At 42.1% G+C, this 21850-nt stretch overlaps 1 protein-coding gene across 1 annotated transcript in view; it reads right to left on the bottom strand.

Moving 5' to 3' along the window:
- The window catches only part of HDGF (heparin binding growth factor), an 81946-nt gene extending 66045 nt beyond the window's left edge, over positions 1-15901 (bottom strand). The window contains exons 1-2 of the mRNA XM_069217847.1: positions 15347-15901; positions 954-1030 (exon numbers count right to left, since the gene is read on the bottom strand). Of these exons, the coding sequence (XP_069073948.1) occupies positions 954-1030; positions 15347-15442 (173 nt within the window). The 5' untranslated portion in view covers positions 15443-15901. The remainder of the gene's footprint in view (positions 1-953; positions 1031-15346) is intronic.
- Between the last annotated feature and the right edge of the window lie 5949 nt (positions 15902-21850).

The raw sequence follows: 21850 nt of genomic DNA on the forward strand, positions 1-21850 counted from the left end.
TTCCGGACCCAACCACTATATGGCACAACAGATGTACAACATGTGAATCCAGAAGGATTCATGCTACAAAACCCCCGTTCCACACAGATCACAGTGGTGGCCTGGATAGGCACCTTGTTCGTAATTTGGCTGAGAATGTGCTGGTCAGTACACAACAATATACAGGAGATAGTGAATTCAATATGTGATGAGCTATAGTCCCAAAAGCAGAGTGGAATTAGGTCCAAAGTATATAGGGGACCTAAAGAACTTGCAGATGTATTTAGGGGCATATTAAGGGGCTTATCGCGACCCACAAGTCACAGCAGGAGTATCCATCAAAGAAAAGTTCTTCAAGGCAGCGGCTGTAATTAAACTGCTTTGAGGCAAGGGGACTATTAGAATTGCAAAATAGCAGAATTGCAGAGAAGGCCAATGTTTGCCCTTCTCTATTGAAATGTAAATATTCCCATGGGTGGTGTTGTACCAGGTATGATCTGTTTTATCTGAAAAAAGGAAATGCTACATAAACACATACATACTATAATTATATATACACACACATATATATACACACATACTTTTTTTCATTATTGGCTCAATACCAGACAGACGTCTAAATTTATGTCAGCACTGGGCCATTATTCTCTCCCCTAAATTTACACTTGCCTTAATTTTATTTCATTTCTCTTCTACTGTTTAAGATGAGGGGCATGCACACTATAAAACAGATATTCATATATATTTTATGGAGATCTAATTTTAAGAACATATATGATTGTAATAGAATTTAAGGAGGGTTTTGATGTATATCAGACAACGTTATCATTATACGTGTTCTTGCTGAGTTTGTGGCCATATCTTAGGACCCAACTTACGCAGCTTTTTTGTCATGTTTTACAAAACAATCTTGAGCTATAAAAAAAAAAATCCAACTTCTATCTGTAAATGCCTCAGTTTACTGGTCTACTTACGTTTCATGGGTTCCAAAGAAAAAGACTTGATATCTACCAGAGGTAGCCTTCACTGCAGACTCCGGAATCTCATCAATCTAGAGATAAGGAAGCATAAACATTTTACATTTTGATATTAAACATGGATTTAAAACAAATCTTGAAGTATGAAAAATTCTGTACACCTAGAAGCATGTGTCCAGAAATGTTCTACTGCTCCTCTCAAACTTGCTTTGTCTAGCCAGCAAGTCAAAGTGTGTAAAGCCAGTGACTGAGATAAAGTTATCATACTTAGGTTGAACTACCAACTCCTGGATTTCATCAATTTAATTGTTCAAATAGTAGATGCAATAAGGCAATTTTCCCTACAAAAGGCAGCCTTACTCAGGTTAGTTAGCAAAATATTGACATCAAGCAGATGAGCTACCAGGCCTTAACTGCAGCAGTTGACAGAGTTTGCCTTTGGTCCATCCTACTAGGACTGTGCAAACTGGGCAAAGTTCAAACCTTTCTTACTTGACTCTTGGAGTAGCATGGGTGAGCAGTCACAGGCTCCTCAGGCAGGCACTTACTCAGAACACAAGTCACCCAACAAATGCTAACATAATGGCCAGCCTGGTCATGGTCTTTTATTCAAAGGAAATCACTTTATTTGCATAAAACTAAATACCTTAAAATTGTATTGATTAGCCAATACAGGAAGGTATCTCTACAGTAAGCACTACACCCCGCTTTTCCATTATTCTCCTAAACTGGGCAACCCTGGTAACTATAAACCCCAGTACTCTGTGGCAGACGTATGATTTAGACATGTGGAAAATATTTCACTATAGCGCCCTTGCCTCCCCCACAAGGTTGAGGGCTGCAACTAAGTATAATAGCTCATATCCCACATACTGATTTTGTCAATGAGTCAAGTTCTCATACTCCAGCTGGTTCCGAAGTTGCAGCTCTGCATCTTAACCAGTTGTCTCCTTCACCCAAGTGGTGACTGGTCCTACAGCTTAGCAGTTGCTGCCTACCTGGGCTGATTCAGTGAAGCTTCTTTGGCTTTATCAAAGTTTAGGACTGGCCTGGCCGCTTCAGCAGCAAATGCAGCTTATTACTGTCTAAGTACTGTCCCCATCACAGATCGTAGCCCATTGTTGCTGCCACCATATATGATAGTAGTTGTGCTTGAAGTCTTTTGGGGCAATTTGCGGCAGAAGCCACACAGAGAGAGACCCAGTCACAACATTGGTCGCTCTGTAGTGGAATCTGCCTTCTCTGGGCATTTCTCAAGATGTGACCACACTGATTCTCTACCTCCAGGGTCTCTCCTCCCATAGGGTCAGGTCTGACTTATTCCAACAAGAATGCTTACGGGCAGTAGAAAGTGTCTGTCCCTCCAGCAGAAAGTGCAGACTTCAAATGATATCACCTCACTTCTGGGAAACAGTGAGTCAATCACACCAGAAAACAGCAGTCCCTAGAGTACTCTCCCTTCCTTAATCACGGAAAACTGAAGTGGAACAAAGTGGATTGGTTTGGCTCCTACTTTTATACACATTTCAGACAGGGGGTGTGGATCTACTGTCTGGTTCTAAAGCTTCAGACAGTTTTTGTAAATCCGAGGCAGACAAAAAGGGCAGACTTGGCCTAGAAACCTCACCACTACCATCAATAAAATGGCACTACATAGAAAGAGCTTATCAGCAGTACCTTGCCTACCAAACATTCTTGAAATGTCTTAAGACAGCCTTGTTGCAATTCTCACCGAGGCTTCACCATCCAGCCACTGGAATGCTGGCGAAACACTTCCACTGTATGGAAAATCTATCACCCACCCGCATTTATCATGGTACACCAGGGCCACTAAAAACGGATCCCTCAGGCTTCAGTACTCAAGTTAACACTTGCTCACAGCTCTTCTACCACATATTTATCATATGCTCGCTGTACTCACTCAACATGTACAAAGAATGTCAGAACAAAGTTCTGGGTCTCACAATAAGAGGAACTTTACACAAGAGGGGTCAGGAGAAAAGTCTGGTCACACTACAAATTGTAGTGCACTGTAAACTGCCACCACCACTGTGTTACAACCAGGACAGGGTCAGCTGTCATCACAAGCACACACATGGTTTCAACACAGGAATGGACCTCACATCGCAAAGGATATGCCTTCGTGCACCCACTAGATTAGGCTGTCATAACCAAGATAAATGTCAGAATACACCACTCATACGGTTTCAGAGTAGGGTAGCTGGTAGTTATGTAGGAGAAACTCCTATCCCAACAGTCTCTTATTGAAAACTGGACGTCCGATGGTTGGGTTCCATACGAAGCGGAGATCACATATTTGCCATTTACTAGGCCTTATGGAGTTGGTCCAATTATTTAATTTGTGGCTGGATTGACATTTCAGCAATTTAGTGCCCTGGTTGTGTGGATTTCTCCAAATGTGAAGTGCAGGTAAACAGTGGAGAGACCATGAATTATGCATGCATGCAGGAGAGTGATTAGCACAATATAGTCATACGTACATTTCTTTGGTACACTTTGCTAGGTACTGGCAAACAAAGGAGTTCTAAAGAGGGGCTGTGCCCTGTGATCTTACTCTGACCTCACGTAAAAGTCCATGGGTCAAGCAGTTGTAAGGTGTTTGCCAAATGTCTGCAAAGGGGATAGGACAGCAGTCATCTTATCTGGGATAATCAACGCAATAGTTATAATCAAGTTTTAACAGTTTAAAGTTCTACACTGAAGAGAAGTGTGTGCTGAATGATTGTAGGATGAATGCAAGGTGGAGTTGATTTTGTGGGATGTCACTGGACTGTGGGACATTTGACGCATGTACTTGCATTCACATATGACATGTACTAAGGTAAAAGTTTCTATTGAGATTCGTACAGCACAGAGCTGGGGTGGAGAAGGGTGGCCTTATCCACATTGGGGAAACCGCACCCTGTATAGGTTCAAGCCAGTAATTGTGTATGTGGTCAGTCAAGTATGATGTGTTACTAGTAATGCGACGTGTTAAGTGGTGAAAGGTGTTCCACAAATATATTCCATGCAATAACGAATTGGCTGCACACCTGGATGTAGCCCTGTCAGTTGTCTCAAACAAAGCTTGCTTTTTTCCTTTTTTTTTTTAAATGTTTTTTTTTTTTTTTAAATAAAATAAAAATGAAACACAAAGTTTATATTTGGGGTTCAGTCCGTGACTAATAAGATGGACCTGACAGGAGTGTGGAGACAAGTGCAGAACGACAAGTGCAGTTCAGCAAGGAGTGGGAGCCAATAGGACTCCAGGCACAATGCAACTTTTGGGGTATGTGAGAGTACAAAGGTTATCGTCCTTTTCTATGACCAGGAAGTTGACAGCCCCCAAAGTTAGGGTGGTTTAAAAACTCAGTTTCACTCAGATAGAACTGACCTATACGCATTTTGCTTCCCTTGCGTAAAAATAGAGGTTAGGGCTGAATAGTCAGCAGACGAGTAGGGATCAATGGCCCTGAAGAATGTCTTCTCTTCTAAGCGCTAGCAGGTCTCAGGCAAACACATTGGCCTTATATTAGGCGGTTTGTGTTCTACTTCTCAATTAGCCATCCTTTGTTTTTGTTACTGCTTTTAATATCACCTGTGGTACCCCTTCAATAAAGCTGACAGGCAAGGGTACTCTAGGATATTGTTAAGATTAGTTTATCTGGATCCCAGTTTTATCCAGTAGATTACTTATTTAATAACTCCCTCCTGCTCTGAATCCATCCGGAGGTTGAGTCCGCCCTCGTGGCACTGTCTTACCTGACTGGGGACAGAAAGCCGATGAAGCATGACACTCAGGTGTGTGAGGATTCCTCTTCCATAAAGTAAAGAACCCTCTTAGGGTAAGACCCCTTCAACACCTTAGTGGAGGTATTCCTGGTCAACAGGAAGAAAGGAGAATCGCAATTGGTTCTCTGTTTGTTGCAGTCACTTTTTTTTTAGGGCAGGGTCATCATTTGTAATGTGGCAGCAATGATATGCAATCAAAGTGTAAAAACAGTGATAACCGAAAACCTGTGACATTTGTTGATTGGTGGAAGAGAGATTGGAGTGGGCTATAGTGGAGTAGAGATTAGATCTGTGGTAGGTTTGAGTGGGGTAGACTACAGTGGAGTTTGGGTGCGGGGGGCGATAGGAAACCAGACCGCAGTAGATTGGAGCAGACTGGGGTTGGATAGAGTGGGTGAATAATTGGGGTAGACTGGAGTTTCCCCACACTAGGTTAGTGGGAACCACAAAAAAAAAAATACCCTTCCACAAGTATGTTTTTAAGTGCTGTTGTGGCTGGAAAGTTTGTTTTACAGCAAGGAACAGCTTGTGTTTTAAGGGCCTTGTTTGCAATATCATTGTAATGGGCTTGTTAGCCTTGAAAATGTGTAATGCACTACCCCGTTTAAGGGCTAAATATATGGTTCCATTGCATTAGTCTCTCCCATTCTTTTTTCATGTAGTTATACTCCGTAAGGGCTGACTGTATGGTTATATGACAGTGTTTCTTCCAAATGCTATTTTTATTGTGGTTTTCTCTAGGGGCTGTTCTGAGCATTGCAGTCAACATACGATAATATTCACGACACGAAAACTCACCTCACCATGCTTGCAGGACATTACTTTTACCAAACATTTTTACTCATAACACAGCTGATGCTGGGGTGGTGAAACTGGAGTTAGCATGGCAGATTTAAATATGGCTGCTAAATTACAATTTTTCTTTTTTTTGCTGCAGATAGAGGAAGAAAGTAAATGGGAGTGCTTTAGTTATATGCAGGACAGGAGGGATTATAAAGCAGGAAAAGGGTTGACCAATTTATGTGGCACGAAAATTCCAGTTATGAATTTACAATGCCAATAGCTTTAACTCAAGCAAACGCAAAACATATTGCACTGCAATGATTGTTCTATTTTGTCTCCATCTGCCAGTGAACACCAGGTCCCTAATAAACATCACGTATATGCAAATTTATATATACACAAAAACAGACATAATTGTAACTGCATATATACAATTACATTTGTAATTGTAAATTTAATTTAGATACCGCTTACTCTCCCTGACGTGGCGCTGAAGTGCACAGCGGCAAGTAGCACTGTACACAGTAGCCCAAGAGATAAGTAGTAGGTTAGTAATTTTAATTCCAAGTGCATTAGTTGTGCTCTGTTTGTGCTCATGATTTCTTCTGTTTAGTGGTTTTTAGAGTAGGAATAGAATGGTGAGGGTGGAACTGAGAGGGTAAGTATTAGGTTTATTTTTCTGTACATATGGGTGTCTCACAAGGCACTGAAGTCCTGCTGCATGCCTTACAATGTTCTGCATGGCCTGCAGAGTAAAGGGGCTGTATATGCTCACTATCAAGCGACTGGCACCGTTGTACATGCACTCCACAACCTGCACAGAGTACAGGATCTGTGGACAAATAAAACGCACTGCAAGCACAGAGAAGAGGGGCTGTGTACGCTTACAATGCACTCCACAGCCTGTAGAGAGGCGGTGTACGTTTATAATGCACTCCACAAGAGTACAGGGGTTGCGTATCCGTACAATTCACTACATTGCCTGTACAGGGTATGGGAGCTGTGTACACTTACAATGCAGTGACTGGAACCGATTTACTCAAGGTTCGCAACCTGATCAAAAGTACAGGTGATGTGTATGCTTACAAGGCACTACATGGCCAACTCAGTATAGTATAGGAACTGAAAATGTTTACAACGCAGTGACTGGTGCTGCTATACATGGACTGCATGTCTAGGGGCTGAGAATGCTTACAATTCAATTCCAGTATCAAGCTGCTTCAAATTTACAATGTACTTTAAAATGTTCATTTTAGCTTTGTTATGTGTATACCCTTTATAAACCCGGTCTCTGTGATGAACCAAAACTTCAAGACCAAACTCAGACCTCTCACACAAGGAACTCTGCAGCATAAGCCTGCAACCCTGTATGATATTTTAAATGGGAGTGCTCTTAAACTTGGGGCCCAGTATGGTGACAGTCCAACGGTAAAGCAGACACTAATATTCTGTACTTTTCTGGAAATTTACAGACCCTGTGCCCCTAACCCGTGAAGAAGTTGTGAGCCTCCAATGAGTCCAGAGACCACAGGTTAAGAATTGCTGGCAGACAAGTTACATAAACCTGTAATGCACAACATACCATGACATACATTGAACAGAAAAAAATTAAAAGGAAAGCAATGTACCAGCAGCAAGCATTTACACGTCAGAACTTGGCTGTAACAACGTACAGTAAGTGAGCTCAGACATCTTTTCTTTTAATAGGCGACTGGATATGTCACAAATCACTGATTATAAAGGAATTAGTGACTGCCATGTATACATAGGATTCTGTAATCCCTGTATTATAAAGAAATTAGAAACTGATGTTTATACAGGGATTACATAATTATATGTATTATAGGATTCCTTTTTTAAATTTATTTTAATGCAGAAGAGAAAGACAATTACAATAGGGAGAAGAGAGATCATAAACCAGCAATACAATACATTCAGATTAAAGTGCTTTGTGCCCTGTTTTCCTTTCCCTGAGCCACTACCCAGACCTGACCCAATCCCCCAAAAAACATTATCTGCCCCTTCAGTCTAGCCTTCCTCTCCTTGCGTTGATACAGTGTAGTCTCCAAATGATAAATAGATAAGTCGTCCCAACCAGTGCTGACATACAGGCTAACCATACAGACGCAACACAGTCTATACACAGCCATAGATATAAAAATAAAAGCTTTTTGTAGCTTTCTCCCTCCCCGATACACCTAAAACCATAATATCCGGTGTAAGCACCACTTCTTATCCTACGACCCCCTTTAACACCTGTTTAATCTCACCTCTCAGCAGCTCCAATTTGACACAGGTAGCAAACATATGTATAATATATGCCTCATACCCGACATCTTGGGCAGTGGGTCCTCTTCAACCTTCCCCCATTTAGCTACTTGAAATGGGGTATAATATAAGTCCTATATTGTCTTATAATGTTGAAGAAATCAGCATGGTGCATCCAAGTTCAAGGGATTCATAAAATTGTATACCTCCCTTATTAAGAAGGCCTTCCCACTTCTTGTTATATTTCTCAAGATCTTTGGGTTGCTCCGACAAACATTGAATATAGAGAACTTAACACTCGCCCCCCTCCCCCCCCCCCCCCCAATTACCTTCTCCAAGAGTGGGTTTTATGCAAATCCCTGTATCCCAACAGATTTCATACTTAAGTCTCTTATTAGTAAACATAAAAAAAACATCCTTTGCTCCAATCCGTACCTTTCTCGGAGATCCTCAAATGTACTAATCCTAGTACCCTCATAAAAATCTCCTAACCTTCGAACCCCTTGCAGTAACCACTTAGCAAAGCAACAATCCTTAAAAATCTCTGGGAGGGCAGGGTTGTCGTCTATTGGCGTATAGTGATTAAACTTTCCAAGTCCTGCTTTTTACCGCCAAGGGCTCAAACATTTGAAAGCAGCTTCTAATACTTTGAACTGCACTTTCTTGTAAAAGCTAGGGTCCACCAACAGTCCCCCATTAGCTATTGGTCCAATTAATAACTCATAAATACTTGGTCGATATTCTACCCCTCTCATACCATGATTACCTACCATCAACAGAGGCATATATTGGAAAGCCCTTGCCAGCTGATACAATTTTAAATTCGGAACGGACCATCCTCCCTTCTCTCTAGGTAAGGACATTAATTTACTAGCTCTCCTGCTTTTACCATATGCACAAACAAATCTGGCTACTAGCTGATCTATTGCTATAAACCATGATTTCTCAAAGGGATTGTCCAGAAAAAAAAAATGCATATGCAGGTTGTTCCATCTGCTAAAATCTTTCTTTGCTTTCCCTAAAATCGGCTTCAGATTCAAACTATCTCCTCCACCATAGGGGTAATGTCTATACCTAAACCTACTGCATGCTTCACCTTACAGAAATCTGGAGTAGTTGTGTACTAATTAACCAACGATTGGAGTTTTTTCTCCGTTTAATAAATATCCGGAAAACTCTCCAAACGTACTCGCCTCCTTCACTATTTCTCTTAGAACTCCATCTGGATTAGCTGTTACAACAGCGCCAGTATCTCGGTATTCCATCCATACGAACTGGCAAAATGGCTAAGTTATTTTCTAGCTGCCGGAGCAAAGGATCAATATACACTGCAAACAGCAATGGGGAGCATGGGCACCCCTGTCTAGTGACTCACCCTATTTGTACACTATCAGATTGTCCTCCCATTAGAAGTATCCGTGCACTTGGGTGCAAATAAATAGCTTTTATTGCCCACAACTTTTTCTCACAGACCATACATCTCCAGTATTTGCCACAAATCATCCCAGTTAAGCCTGTCAAAGGCCTTCTCTGCATCCAATAATGCCACTGCCATAGGTTCTTCTGCCACACCAGTCACATCAAACAGCGTGATGACCCTCCTTATATGATCAGCAGTATCCCTCCCGGGAATTATCCCAAGTTGGCTTGGTTTAACTAGCTTCTTGATATAAATTGACAGCAGTGATGCTAAATTTTTAGAATAGATCTTATCACTATTTATTAATGTGATTGGCCTATACGAACATGGATCATGCGGCTTTCCACCCCTTGTTCAAAAATACCGCTATATTAGCAGAGGACCAAAAGAGGGGAGCTTTGCTGCCTTTCTGCACTAGAGTAAACAATTCTAACATTACAGGAAGCAATAAAGCCTTAAAACGTTTATACAATTCTAAGGGGATTGCTGCCGTTTCTACGGCTTTCCCAGTGGAAAGTCCCTGAATTGCCTCTTCAAGTTCATCCGTGCTGATTCTGTCCCGCAAAAGCTCCTGTTCCTCTTTCGTGAGCTTGCCGATCTCTATAGTACTTAAAAACCTTTACATTGCTTGCTCATCCATGGGCTAAAGAGCTTCATACCACACTCAGTAGATATGTATAGAAGCCCACGACAAACAGTCAAAAAGAACTGAAGGATCCACAGCTGCCAGGCAAGAAACTATGAGCAAAAGGGACTCCTTGGACAACAATGGAATCCTAGGCACAAAGAATGCAATGACATACAGAGAACTAAAGATTTAAAGAAACCAAACCTCCCAGTACAATAGTTTTCCATGCAAAACCGAACTCTTCATTTAATAGGCTTAAAGAAGCATACTTGTGTTGTAAATACTGTACAAGCAAGGCTCCAATTCCAAGATTTGCGTGTGAAATGATCACAAGCAAGATACAACTCCCCACAACCAACTAAACCTTCCCCATACATATTCTCCCAGAACCTTCACCCCATCACAATCCATGTGACGTCAACAACACATTTTCCCCCCTTTGACAAGAACACAGCAACAAGTTACAGATATACACAAAATCAATTATATATACACACAATATAAATCTATACATGCATTATGATTGCGACCTATGCATAACATAATGGTGCAAAGTAACTACAAATCACACTGATAATCCACCAACCACTTTGGTGGACTAACAGATCTTCCCTTAAAGGTTACAGCAGCACCCTTTCCACCCTGAGCACCTCTTGCAGGACACTCCGTAACACAATCACTGCTTAGGGGTTCCTCCTTGACCGGAACCATAACATCTGACATGACTGTTTCTTCCTGAAAAAGACACCAGGATCACTTCCCTCCATCATCCTGAGTAACTTCATAATTACCATTAAAAGGTTCCTCACTGGCACATCAACATGTGCTCTATTCTCAACACCACTTCCACCATCAACACCAGCTCTTTCTGGCACCACCATTTTCATCCACTCCATAAGGAAATCTTTGACCCACACTTTTAGATACACTAATCTCTTTCCTACACACTGCTACACATCTTGTATGGCAACATTTTACATCTTCCAACTGTGCAGAACTCCTCAATCTGTCACCTCCACAGGTTTGTAAAATGTACTGGCAACTCTTTGACACCATACCCAGCTTATTCACGCATCATATGCCCAATCTCAGTATCTGGCAACTTGCAACTCTCGCTCATTGAAATACTCCTTTGTATACTGCACCTTACACATTCTTTTTATGGCCCCTTTCATTTTCAATTTCAAGACGACCCCTGTGAATCTGTTGCATAGTGTTTGCTCTCATAATACCAGGTGGTACTGCTCCCTCACCACAAACATCCTATTATCCTTTCATTGAAAGCTCACCCAACACAATGTTCCCTTCTTTGGCCATTCGAACACAACATATTTTATCACTTCACACAAAAGCTTGTCATTCATGTACCCATCATTCCATTCTTTCTGTGTAATAGCAGGCTTACTGACATCACACACCAAGGCAATTCAATAATCCATTTGCCGTGCTTAATCCATCACCTGTATAGGCACCCTGGACAGAAAGTCTGCCACCAAATTTTCTTCACTGGTACATACACAAATTTGTATGCATAATCCTGCATCCAGACACATAAGCAAGGCTTGCCAATGCATGAACTAATCCATCAGTAGTGAACAATCTGTTAAGGTTTATGATTGCTCACAGCTTTTACATTGCTCCCCCATACAAATGTATGGAAATCACACATCAATGCTTATTGCTCAATTTCCGAATACTTTTCTTTCACTTGCAACAGAAAATGTTAAGTGAAAGTAGTCACCCACTTACTACCATTCTTGGCTATCTAACTTCAACACAGTACCCAACCCTAACTTACTGGTATATGTTATTATGCTTTGTGAACTAGGATCAAATCCTTGAAGTGACAGTGCTCTCATATCTCTGATCCTCACAAAAGGTTTTTTTTGGCATTGATGATTCCATTTAAACTTACTATTGCCTTATAACAATTGCCTTAAATGAAATTACTTCATAGAGCATGTGTGTCATTCCTCGGGAAAGTCTATACATCCTTCCTACCTTTGGTGGTAGTGCTGTTTTGATTAAACTTCATGCTTGCATGGTAGAAGTAAACACCATTACCACTAAACTCATGCCTCAAATGAGTCACACTTCCCACTTCAAACTTACACTTTGTAAATTCCACTGTCAATTCCTTAACCTACACCACACGCATTACCTTCCACAACCGTTTATCATACACACATTTGCTCTTTCCGGCCAATAATGTGTCCTCTTGGGAAAAACACACTCCATAAAATGTTGCTAACAAAGACAACATAAGCATCTGGGAAACTGCAACTCAAAGGGCATATATTTAAACTAAAGCATCTGTTAGGAGTTATAAAAACCAGTGAATGGCCTACATTATTTTGGTAATTAAAATCTTTTGTTATGGAAAAATCCAAAGTGAGAAAAAAACTGATCCTTTTAACATAGTTAACTTTATCCATTTTTGGTAGAGGAAACCGAACCACAATTCTATTGTTATTCAGGTGGTGTAGGTTAACGCATAGTCTGATCATCCACTGGATTTTCTTGCAACTACCACCAGAGCAATCCATTCAGACTAATTGATTCAATTGTGTCTGCCAGAACAAACTTTAAGTTCCTTGCTTACTTCACCCATCAGCAAGATTGGTATAGTTCATACCTTAGGTTGAGCATTCTCTTTTAAAACATTTTGGTGATGATCTATTCAACTTAAACAATTTTCCACAGAATACTTTTGGGAATGCCTTTAACAATTCCTTCCCTGTAGTTTCTCTGTCATCCACCAACAATAACTGGACTAGTCAGGTGCAAATTGCCCTGATTGAACCATCCCACCACCGAAGGTCCTCTTTGTCACATTTAACTTCCTAAGTCTTTTGCCGTTTTAAAAATCAAAAAACTAGTGAGAGGTATCCCAACATCTGTTGGTTCACAGCTATTCCCTTCAGGAACAATTTCTTGTTCACACAATCTTTCTCAATTTGTTAAACTTTTATCCACACACACTTCCACAATAAAGTGGCCCACAAACTGCCACCACACCAGTTGCTGTAACACAAATAGCGTTATTCTTACGTGACTTGATATTCCTCATCAGCTGCACCCACTTAATCATCGGTTTATGAACCCTCACTAGACACATACTTAACTTTGGAATTCTTCCTAAACACTTTAGCAAACTTCCCTATAAAGCCACAAGAGCGGGAATGTTGTTTTAAAGCAGGACACAGGTTTGAACATGCCAGATGTTTCGCACTGCCAACAATAACACCTTTGTGAACGTTGTCCTACCAGTTTAACATTATTAGACTTCGAAAATGTCGCCCTCACTCTTCACACTGACTTTTCCAACCTTGCCACTATTTAGTCTGTGTACAACCCTTAACCACCTTGGCACTCCTACAAAACAATCAAGCTTTCTGCACAAATGCTAAAATCTTTTTCAAATTTGCATCTCTATTCACCCACAATTCCTCACGATTAGCCGGATTTTAAGAGTACACTACTTCCCCAATTAGCTCTTGCTGCAGCTCCCCAAATCTACAGTTAGTCTGGTTAAGGCATTAACAAAATCCTATATTGTTTTTTGCTTCTACTGAAAAAACATGTCCGGTAATACTGACGCACATCTCAAGTGTAAAGCATGCATCCAACTCAAAGTACTATTGAACACATTTTCCCCTTTCGCCAAGTTGTTTTGGTACCAGACTACAGATCTGTAACCCCCTCAAGAACAAGAGAATATAACAAGATGTATTTTTTCCGTCCTTGAGAAACCGTGCTTTCTTCAACTGTGGCAATGAAGTTATGAAAAATACTCCCTTCAGTTCCAGACATGTCCAAGTGGAATTAAATTCCTTAGGTGGATTAATGTTGAAACACTGTGCAGGCATTCTGTGGCAAAGTGGTCTAGTTCTATGATAACCTCCACATTTGGTAGTGTCAAGAGTCCGCTTTTCACCACTATGCAGTCACAAATGGCATCTCCTCTCCTCCCTGTGCGTAGCCTTGCAGCTCGTTATCAAATGTATGTTGTGTACACTATGCCAGCCAAGCTCAAATCCCAAAGTTTATTGGTGAAACGATCACTAGATACCAATTAGAACCAATCACATACGTCATCAACCCAACCTTTTGCCTTACAGAAAGTTATGTAGTTCTTACCTGGGCGCTTTCATCATCAACACTTGGCGAGCAGGCTTTGCTACCACCTGAAAGTATCTTTAAATTAAGCAATCATTCTCTCTTCGGGTTCCCGTACAGTTTTAAGGCAACCGTATCAACATTGTATCCTTATAAGCTAGAATGAATTGGTCTTTCAGAGCAACGTAGAGAATTTGCATAAACACAATCTTCTTTTGCAAGTGGTTGTCCCTATTTGACCTTACTGATGTAAACGCACCCAATTATATTCACCTGAACCGCAGTCACCTTGAAGACTGCGTTGCTCCACTTTGGAACACATGCCTTGTGGCGTCTAATCTTTCACAACATATATTTCACTAACAGAGAAAACTCAAAATCAGTGTATACTTTATTTTTATTAACGCGACGAGTACTCTTTAGTTACCTCTTCTATGTCGGGTAATATAGTGATGGAAATCATCCGACAAACTCACCACTATTTGCAATTATAAAGGAAGGGGTGCAACATGGACTTGATCACCATGGCTGATTTCCCAGGTAGACCGCAGATGCAGAGACGTTTATGCAACGTCTCCGCCAACACCACCTATGCCAACGAGGCTGCCGCCAAAGCAAACTTTTCGGTAGCCAATGGAGTGGTCGACGGCCAGACACATTAACACAACTCGAAGCGACCAGAACAGCACGTGCCATGTCACGTGTCTGCCTGGCGGCTTTCTAACTATTCTGGAATTAATAGTTTCGGCAATGAAATAGTTTCTAGCACAGAATGGGGAAAGGCATGGTAGGCGTTTCACAACAGGCAGCTTTGTCCACCCACGTGAAGGGAAGGACCTAGGAACATCTCAGGGATAAAGCCCCCAAGGTCAATAAAGCTGCAAGAACTGATCAACCCAGCACCGATACACTCAGTGTTGTTCAATAACTGGGCAAAATAAGTATCGCACTGTTTATGGAACTTCTGCCGATCGTGTTGTGTTGCAATTCAAATGCATATTGATTACTGAAAGTGAAGACAAGCACCACGACATATACAAAAAAACTCGTGGAATACTAAACTACCCGTTTTCTTTTAAAATCGGTAACATTAGTACAACTTAAAAAGGATAGCCGTGAATACCAGCTAGCTAGCGTCAAAACGACGCAAGCGTTTGGCATGCCCTTTATGTATATAACATGTCCTTTATTATATTGATAACATGCAGTACGTAAAACGAAGGCTAAAACAAGCTAAGCGGTACAAACGACGAAAACATGTCTCAGCAATTCAGAAATGTAGACTTCTCCAACCAACTTCCTACGCAAAAACATGGTTTAGGGTAGTTCTTAAATTAGTACGCCGTGGGGGAACATGCACTTAGCGAAACTCGGTCTTACCCGTGCAGGCCAGTGCGGGTATCCTTTCATCTTGGCGAAGACCAGGTCCCCACACTTGTACTCCGTCTGTCGGTTGGGGCGGGCTATCTTCTTCATTGTCGCGGTTAAAACGTAAAGCGTAACGCCTAGAAAGTGTGTTCTTGCCAAGAGGAGGCCACGGAGGACTCTGGCGCGAAGACGCCTCTTAGTTCTTTTCCTTTCTAGCGTCGGTGACACAAACAATGCAGAAGTCTCTTGTTGGCGGGAAAAGTGCTAGTCAGACTGTGGGGACCCGTCCGGGTGTCCGCGCGCTCCCTGGGGGCGGCCTTCTTACCGTTGCCCTCGCCCTAATCGATTAAGGCCCTGTAATGTCCTCGTACAGCTTTCCTAGGACTTCTTCTTCGGATATCTATCGTAGGACTACCACTGTGACGCTTCGGAGGCAAGCGCTGTTTTGGCGCTTTTGTTCGCAGGCTGCGAAGGCGCTGTTAATTGCTTCTGGGTGCGTTGTTTGTGTTTGGCGGAGGGAAAGAAAAACGAGCCTCCTCCGCTCTGACCACCTCCCCTCTAGACTCTTCGCTTTAGTAGACACGGAAGAAGGACGACGTCACACCCCCACTAAATCCGGAAAGTTGCACAGCCTAACGTGGCGACCATCTTAAAGTTTCAGATCACTCTTAAATGACATTCACTTTCAGTGCATTTACGCAAAAGCATCATATGACACATTAGTAGCGAAACGATATTAAAATCCATTGGTAATACTGCAATTTTACTGCATAGTATTTGGTGCTGCAAATAATATTTACTACTGCATAGTTTAAACATATTATCAAATGGTGTTAGTTACTGAAATCAAGAGTTATTGATTCGATTGTTGAAAAATACAGTTATCTGGGCGGGTCAGGTCTTTTTGTTGGACTCCAATAGGATTGTTACCATGGAAAATGGCTACAACCGAGGCTCACATAATCTGATATAGGCTCCATTTTGTTTCGAGCCTATCTGCACTTAGCCCCGCTCCAACCTTCTCACTAGCTAATATCCCTGGGGTTCCCTTGGCGGCTCCTGGTTTCAAACTGGCTCCTATTTCGGCAATTGATGTTTTCCGCCAGGATGATGAAACGAGCCCAGAACCATCAAAAAGGAGGACCAGAACTACTGGGGGGAGGGGAACCTCAGTTTTTGAACACTAAAAGGCGACGCGGTTGCCATGTTGGGTGTGTTGTCTTCCTTCCTCACTATTAGGCAGACGTTTAAAAGGACGCTGTATACCAAACGGTCGTATTTTGTATTAAAGGGTTTAGAACGTTTTATTTTAAGAACTGTATTTATCATTATTTTGGACTAAGAGAAAGAGACTCCCTCAAAATGAAAAACATGTAATATGCACTCAATTTGGTAACCCTTCACGCGGGCCAGATTTAGCCCATGTCTGCGAGATACGGAAGGCTCAGAGGTCCCTCATCACATTCTGGGGGTGGGGGGCGTTCATCATTTTGTACCGTCACTGATAATATAGATAGTATTAAAAGCACATGTATGCTGTTTACCATATGCCTTGCTAGGGGTGCACCCTTCCATTTTCACCCATCCGATGTCCGCTGTTAATAATACAAACTAATGCACCATAGAAACATAGATGGACCTATTATAGACTCAAGGCAGGGCCAATGGAAATTATGTGGCAGGGCTGACTACATTATGTGAGAGGTGTGAACGCTGAATTTATTAGTAATGAATTTATGTATTTTGGATTATGAATTTGCACAGAATTTGACTAATATAGAAAATTATATGCAACTTGGAAAATGTGCCCACTTGAGTGGGCGTCACTTATTACGAAGTGTCTTTATTAAATTAAATAATATTAATTGAAGTGCCTGCACTTAGACAATTGTGGTAGTACGTCTTATTAGTTACTTTACACTATGTATTTTGCTCTGTTAATTAGATGCCTTAAGTTAGCGAGGTTTGGGCCTAGTCTGCACAGCATCATATTAAGCTGCACTGTTTCATAAAATCATGGGAATGTATGTCCAGAGAAATCAATTCATGTATTGTTCACACTGTGTTGACCACACGTTAGCAGATGTCTTTAACTTTCTCATGAGAATTGCCTGCTAGAACATCTTGTAGAAGAAACTGCTATTTTATATAGTTTGATGCGTGAGGCAGCAATGTTCCCGGGAGCTAACAATGAATGCACTGACTGGCGTATGGATGAATACAAAAAAGGTTACCTGACAAGTCTGACAATGGGAATAGGAGGAGACAAGACAATCATCAACATGTGAAAGACAGTTTATTTTTTATCTTTGATTTTGGGTTTAATCCTTACTGGATTAATTGTAAACTCACGATTTCCTGACCAATGACAATGTGGGAAGTTCTTTAGGCAATTCTAACTTAGCCCAGCTGCACAGATGGACGGAGGGCTTATTCTATTTTGTTTGGGGAGCTGAACAGTTCCTGATGATTTACTTCTATCTTTAAACTTTATTTATTAAATTCTGAATCTGAATGCTGATCCCTTAGACGTCGCTTCTTAAATGTTTCAAATGTTTGAACCATCCCCTTTTACTGCCCGTTGTTGATGCTGACTGAACTGATGTCCAACTGACGAAGATAACCACAGCTTGCTGATCCAAATGACGAGAGGTATAACAAAATGCTATTGTTCTTGTTGTAAGTTTGTTCTTTGTTTCTAGTTACCAACCGCTATTTTGATAGAGCCATAGTTAGATGTTTTCCAAATTAACTTTGATTAAATCATTTTGAATGAAGTCCAAACATGCTATTCTAATCAGAAGGTTAGTTAGGGAGCCCTGAAATGTTAACTGGCTAATACTGAGGATTGATGTAATTCACTTGTTGAATCTAGATGTATTCTATTTCTGTTGCACAATTGTTCTTCCTTTTAATTTGTACTGTAACTCTTGAATGTTTAGTGGTCAATGCATTTGCTAAATTGAGTTTCTTTAGAGGATTTGGTCAACTGGTGTCGTTTATGTATGTTTACCACTTGGTTTTGAGATCAATTTACATGATATTAGCATTGTTAATACAGGGAAATAAACTTTTATTACTTTTACATAAAGGCATGGTTATTCGTGACCAAATGGGTCATGGTGTGTAAAGATTACTGACTCCAAGGAATATTTGATGATGTTTATAGGTTATGATGTTGGAATTGTAGTGAATTGAAGACTTATGGTGGAATCACTCTAAGCATAGTCAAAAGGTCTTTTGAACCTCTAATGTGCCCACTTATAAATTAAACAAAAAAGACCAAATAAGGACAGGCGCTCTAACAGAAATAGTAGCAGAGAAGGATAGTTAGTCTCCTTAAGAGGCCACCATAACGTTTAGCAACAAGTAGAATGATAAGTCTCCCTGAGAGATCACCATAAAGTCTTTGTTCTCTTTGGTTGTGCTAGAAGGATCGGATGGGTAGTTTCTCCAAGAGATCAAAATAATTCATAGATTGGGTAGAGAAACTGGAAAAGGTTAAGATTTCAGATTCAAGGATACAAAGTGAAAACATTATGGCTCTCATTACGACCCTGGCTGTCGGTGATAAAGTGGCGGTAATACCGCCAACGGGCTGGCGGTAACTACTGCCAAATTATGACCATGGCAGAAAGCCAATGTACCACACCGCCTGCCAGGGCCGAAACAACAGCCACCACAGCAGTAGCCACCTACAGCCAGGTGGAAGTCAATGTTCCGCCCACCATTAAGACCCTGCAAACCACCACCTTTTCCGAGGCGGTACCAACGACATCAAAAGCCTGGCGGAAACTGAGCTCAGAAGTGAAAGGACTCACCATTGGAGACACAGGGAAGAACCACGCCGCCATGGAACCAGAACTGCATGTTTTTCCAATGATTTTCTACGTTCTGCTCAACCACTAACATCAACGCCGGCGAAGGTGACAACAGTGAGTACATCCGCCTAGCACACAAGGGAGGGGGAGAGGAAAACGACAGTGACACACACACGCACCACACACACCCCATACACACAACCAGATGCACAGGAAAACAAGTTACCCGCCTAAATCGGCTGAATAATGCAAGGACAAAACGATTTTGCCAAAGTGTATGTAATAAGATCAACACAGTAGAAATAATAAGTTAGGCAATATAACAGATATATACAAATTTACAGAAAAAGGGAGACAGACCTGTCCTCAATTTGCGTGGGCCACATGGCCACAGGCCAAAGTCCAAGCCCTACTTATCACCTGCTTCAACACACAGAGAACACTGCAGGGACATTGGTTGGTAAATAGGCAGGCACCTCAGCTGGGAGATGAAACAAGGCCACTGGTTCTGGATGAGGCAACCTGCCCTGTGCTTGATCCTGGGGAGTGATGGGCCACAGTCTGTTGAGTGGGTGTCTTGCCCACTGGTTCTGGATGGGGCAACCTGCCCTGTGCTTGATCCTGGGGAGTGATGGGCCACAGTCTCTTGAGGGGGTCCCTGTGCCTGATCCTGGGGAGTGATGGGCCACAGTCTGTCGAGTGGGTGTCTCGCCCACTGGTTCTGGAGGGGGCTGGCCGCACAGAAGCCCATGGAGGCAGGATTACATTGCATCCGCCGGCAGTCACAGCTGCACAGTAGTGGTGCTGTTGGGTGGAGAAGGCTCCTGCACATCCCCTGCACCCTCGGACGGCTACACAGTGGTGGTGCTGCTGGTGGGCAGAGGCTCCTACACATCCCCTGCACCCTCGGATGGGTGCACAGTGGAGGTGTTGCTGGTGGGGGAGGCTCCTGCACATCCCCTGCACCCTCGGACGGATGCACAGTGGTGGTGCTGCTGGTGGGGCTAGGCTCCTGCACATCCCCTGCACCCTCGGACTTGCTGATAATGTTGTTCTCTTGTCCTGTACTGAATTATCAATGCACAAGCTACTCAGAGGATTCAAGGATTATTGCTTAAAGAATCTTACGATCAACACTAAAAAAACAGATTTATGTTTTTAAATTCATGAAGACATTTGAAAAATGCATTCAAAATCTACAGCAAAGGCTTATATAGAGTTGATTATTGTGACTGTGGATTAGATTTGATGAGAAGCTGTCTAAGGCAACGCAGCTAGTAAAAAGTGAAGCCACTATTTGCCAGTATTCTAATACTGTCTTATGGTTCTCTTATAAGTCTACCAAATTAAAGCAATGGCTGCAAGCTCTTGTAGAGCAGAACTCTGGGGATTCAAAAGGCTACCAGACCGGGCACGGTTGAAAAACGATTTCTACGCAGCTTATTATGCCTAGGGCCAGGGACCCCAATGGCTGAACTAAGGGTACAAGAGGGCATGAAAACTGTTGAGACCACGTTAGTTCTTAAACCAATCTTGTATTGGTTACGAATCTGGACAAATCCAGAGTTGGCTATCTACCTAAGACTTTCATGAAATCTGGCTATGCAACAAAAAGGTAGTTATATTTAGGACCTAGTTTCCATAGAAAAAGCATTTTTTTACTTGCCTATAACTTTGGCGCCAGTTGACAAATCTTCCTGATATTTTCCCCCAAAAAGTGCCCTGCTGGGCCTTACTGTGCCTGGTAAGTTTCAGGGTGATTCATGACGCAGGGGCACAAATAAAATGGGGGTTACAAAAGTGAGTTCCCCATGTCAATTCCCATAGTGATTTTAAACACGACTACAGCCTGAACCACTGGATCGAATTATATCAAATTTGGCATGAAGGTTAGACCTTGGTTCAGAAAGTGACCCTTTTGTTTTTTGGTATAAATACATTCAGTAGTTTTTGAGATATTAACAGAAAACCACATTTGTATATCTAGGGCCACGGAGGCTCTGTGAATCCTCCTGATCATGTGCAGAGATCTGATTGGCTGCCAACATTTCAACCAGGAATTGTTGGTAACCATTGTGGGACTTGAACTCAGCTGAGTCCCAAACAAAAAGATAAAAGGTAAAGGAAAGGGGGCAGAGTAGGAATAACCTGACCCTCTAGATTTGTTGTGGGGACCTTGAACCCCACCAGGGTAAAAAAAAAAGCATTAAAAAAAAAGTTGCTGCAAAATCACGGCAGATTCAAGAATCTGCAGCAAAAAAAAACCGAACAAAAAAAACCAACAAGAGTGGTCTCCCGCACTTGTTTTCAGTTTAGCCCCCATATGGGATAGATCCCAGGGGCATGTGGGTATTTAAAAATTAAAGGAGGGGGCACACAGGGCCTCATCCTAGGGCTGTTTGGAACCCTGGGGACCACCACCTCCCCAGGGCTTTGTTAAATAAAAGTTGGTGGGTCACAAGGACCCCTCCCTGGGGCTTTAATATGCCCCATGGACCACATCCCCCCAGGGCTAAATTAAGAAACGAGGTGGGCCGTACAAACCCCGCAGCCCAAGGACCAAAACCTCCCCGGGGCAAAAATACATAATTTAAACTCGGAGGGGAACCATGCAGCCCATCTGCCAGGCCTGATACTGCCTAGGGCCTCCACCTCCCGGGGCTGGACCATGCATGTTAAAGGATTGTGCACCGTG

This window comes from Pleurodeles waltl, chromosome 12 (assembly GCF_031143425.1).
Source record: "Pleurodeles waltl isolate 20211129_DDA chromosome 12, aPleWal1.hap1.20221129, whole genome shotgun sequence".
In the NCBI taxonomy this organism is placed as follows: domain Eukaryota; kingdom Metazoa; phylum Chordata; class Amphibia; order Caudata; family Salamandridae; genus Pleurodeles; species Pleurodeles waltl.